General features: G+C 32.1%; 1 protein-coding gene across 1 annotated transcript; it reads left to right on the top strand.

The window, feature by feature from the left end:
- Positions 1-972: 972 nt before the first annotated feature.
- LOC122587917 (ethylene-responsive transcription factor CRF1-like) lies at positions 973-2,010 on the top strand. Its single transcript, XM_043760074.1, has 2 exons — positions 973-1,237; positions 1,280-2,010. The coding sequence occupies exons 1-2, from the start codon at positions 973-975 to the stop codon at positions 2,008-2,010; spliced, it is 996 nt and encodes a 331-aa protein (XP_043616009.1).
- The last annotated feature ends 1,139 nt before the right edge of the window (positions 2,011-3,149 follow it).

The following is a 3,149-nucleotide window of genomic DNA, read 5'->3' as shown; positions in this document are numbered from 1 at the left end:
TTCTACTTTTTGTATATCACATCAATAGTATATGGACGTTATAGTGACACCATATTATACGATAAACATATAACTCAATATAACCTTTTAAATTTAATGTAAAAACATTTAATGAATTATTTAAAATACATGATGTTTTTATCAAGTCTCATCATAGTGAAAAATACGTATATAATAATAAGCAATATAATTTTATTTTATTATTAAAGTTGAATTTCGCTTGAAACTTTGTGTCATGGTTTGACAGCGAGAGATCTAGCATACGTTGTCTTAACCGGATCCACGCTAGAGAGCTCCCTCAAAGTAGAAATGCCTATTTCAAATACTCAATGAGAAACCCCTTACTAATCCGCCCGAAAACACGACGATAAATAGGGCTAAACCCTGTCTACTCAGATTTGAACATAAGTATACACAAGTCAAACCCTAATAGAAAGACTACATTATATCTCAAAGTTAATTGAATAGAGATTCGAACCTGAGATCTATAGGTCATCAGGAGAACTTCAAACCACTATACCAACTTATCATTGATTAATAAGCAATATATTTAATTTATCATGCTACTTTTTTTTAGTAACGATATATAATAGTTTTAAATATTAATGTTTGATTTTCTTATATACCTCATTAATTTACTATGTTTGTTTTGTTTTAAAAACAATAACGGTCTAAAAAAGTCCAAATTATAAAGCTGTATTCAACTATATAAAACTCCAATTACTTTTCATTTCATACCGCCTTTCAAAAACTTTTGGTTTTCTTTTTCTTTAGCTTCTTTCCTTTTCAACTTCAGACAAATCTTTTTTATTTCGGCTCAAGATTTTATACATATCAAAAGTCAATCAACCTTCTTTATATAAATACCAATATAGATATATACCTTTTTTTTTGGTTTAATCTTTTCATCATTCAATTCTTGATTAAAACTCAATCGATTGATCAAGAAACCCAAAAAAAAAAACAAAAAACATGGATGGCTTCTCCATGTTATCTCCAATCAAACAAACGGAGCACAAAAACGTTGTCACAATGACAACATCAACAACAAAAAAACTGTTTCCAAACAACCTCGTACGTATATCAATGTCGGATCCTTACGCGACCGATTCTTCAAGTGACGATGAAGACGCGATCTTCCCACGAAGACGTGTGAAAAAATACGTCAACGAAATCAGCATTCTTACAAACGTATCAAAAAACAATATAAGCAATAATAATAAAAATAAAAGTATTTGTAATAATAAACAGTCGTCTAGTACTTCTGGATTATTACAAGTACAACCAAAGCCAATGAAAACAAATTTAAATAATAATGATAATAATAATAATAGAAAGTATAGAGGGGTGAGACAGAGGAAGTGGGGAAAATGGGCTGCTGAAATAAGGGATCCAGCGAGACGTATAAGGTTATGGCTCGGTACGTATGACACTGCCGAAGAAGCCGCTAGAGTTTATGATAATGCCGCTATTCGGCTTCGTGGTCCCGATGCTTTAACAAATTTTGTTACACCCCGTGAGACTGATGAGAATGAGAAGGAAATTACGAAGGCGGCTAATGTTGCTTCGACGTCTAGTTGTGATTCTGGTGAAGAGTCGAATAATAATCAGCTTCTTTCTCCGACTTCAGTTCTCAGGGCTAGTTTTAGTAATAATAATAATAATGGTAAAGAAGTAAGTGTACCGGTTCAAGAATATGAAGAGTGTCGGTCAATAAATAAGGTTGACTCGAAGAAGTCGGGAGTTTTTGGGGATTTGTCGTTTTTGGATGATTTTGTGGATTTTGAATCACTTGATTTGAATCCGTTTTGTGATGGAGATCCGTTTAGTACGATGGGTGATGATGATTTCGGGTTACTTGACTCGATTCCATTGGATTGTGTAGATAGTGTTCCGTTTGATGATGATTTTATGGATTCAATTCCTGACATTGGATCTCCCTCGATGATGAATGTCGAGGACTTTTTTCAAGATATGCCCGATTATTTTAACGGGTCGGGTGTATGTTGAACCCGGATTTTGCTGATCGTTGGTGCCAGTTTGTCCAACAAGTTTTGCGGTAATTCTATAAAGATGGAGTATGTATTTATTACTAATTCATAAAGAGTTCTAATTAGTAATTATAATATCTCTTGAAAAGTTTTGGAGAGTTGAGAAGAATTTTGATTAGTGGACTTTTTGCTATTGATATGTACGAGTAATCCTTATGATTTTGACAAATTATTGGACATAATAATTAATAAAAAGGAGCTCTATTTATTTAAACATGCTTTTGACTCAATGAGAAACGACTTTTGTTGGTGTATCTACATTTGACTTATGTGTTTTTTTTTTCGTCCCCCAAAATCCAAAATAGTGAAGCAAAGCATTTACATTTGACTTGATTTATGTGTTCACTAGAATTATTTGACACTGATTTTACTCGTATGAACCATCTTTTATCATATTATCAGAATTTGCCACATAACTCGCTGACATGTACTTGGCGAATCCCACCCTGCACTTCGTGATTGACATATATCGGCTAAATATACAAAGTTGACCTCACAAGTCGTAAGTTGAGGATCACCCTTTTCGTCACGGTTGGGAGATTTGGCCGGTTTGAGTGTTTAAGTGTTTACTATTTAGGGACAAAGAGAAACCGAAAGAAAACTAAAGAACAAATGAAACATACAACGGGTTGAAAGATGTCGATATCTACATTCGCATTTTGCATTCCTATTTAAAAATCTTTAAAATCTTTATCATATTTATACCTATAGGGTGAAACGGGTAAACAAAATATCTATCGGATAATAAACTTTTATGAACAAAATATAAAGTAAAACCTAAACTATGTTGTCGTAACGAGTGAAGAAAACGATGGGATGCGACAATGTGTTATCGTCATCGATCTATGACTTGAATTTACGTGCAACGTTTTATCTTTTGTATTACACTTTTTAAAGATAAAAATCAAACAAAAGATACATTGAATTAGTGTTTCATGATTTAATTTGAAATGAAGAGTTATAAACTTATAATGTTAGGAATAAAGTAATAACTTTAATTTCATATCACAAAATTCCGCAAATTAAGAAATATGTTAAATGCATTTAAAATAGTGTAGATATATATTTAAACCTTAGATACAACTAATTAAGACTTGG

This window comes from Erigeron canadensis, chromosome 1, assembly GCF_010389155.1.
Source record: "Erigeron canadensis isolate Cc75 chromosome 1, C_canadensis_v1, whole genome shotgun sequence".
Taxonomy (NCBI): Eukaryota; Viridiplantae; Streptophyta; class Magnoliopsida; order Asterales; family Asteraceae; genus Erigeron; species Erigeron canadensis.
Note: the sequence above shows the minus strand (reverse complement) of the source record. Positions and strands in the feature narration are given on the sequence as shown.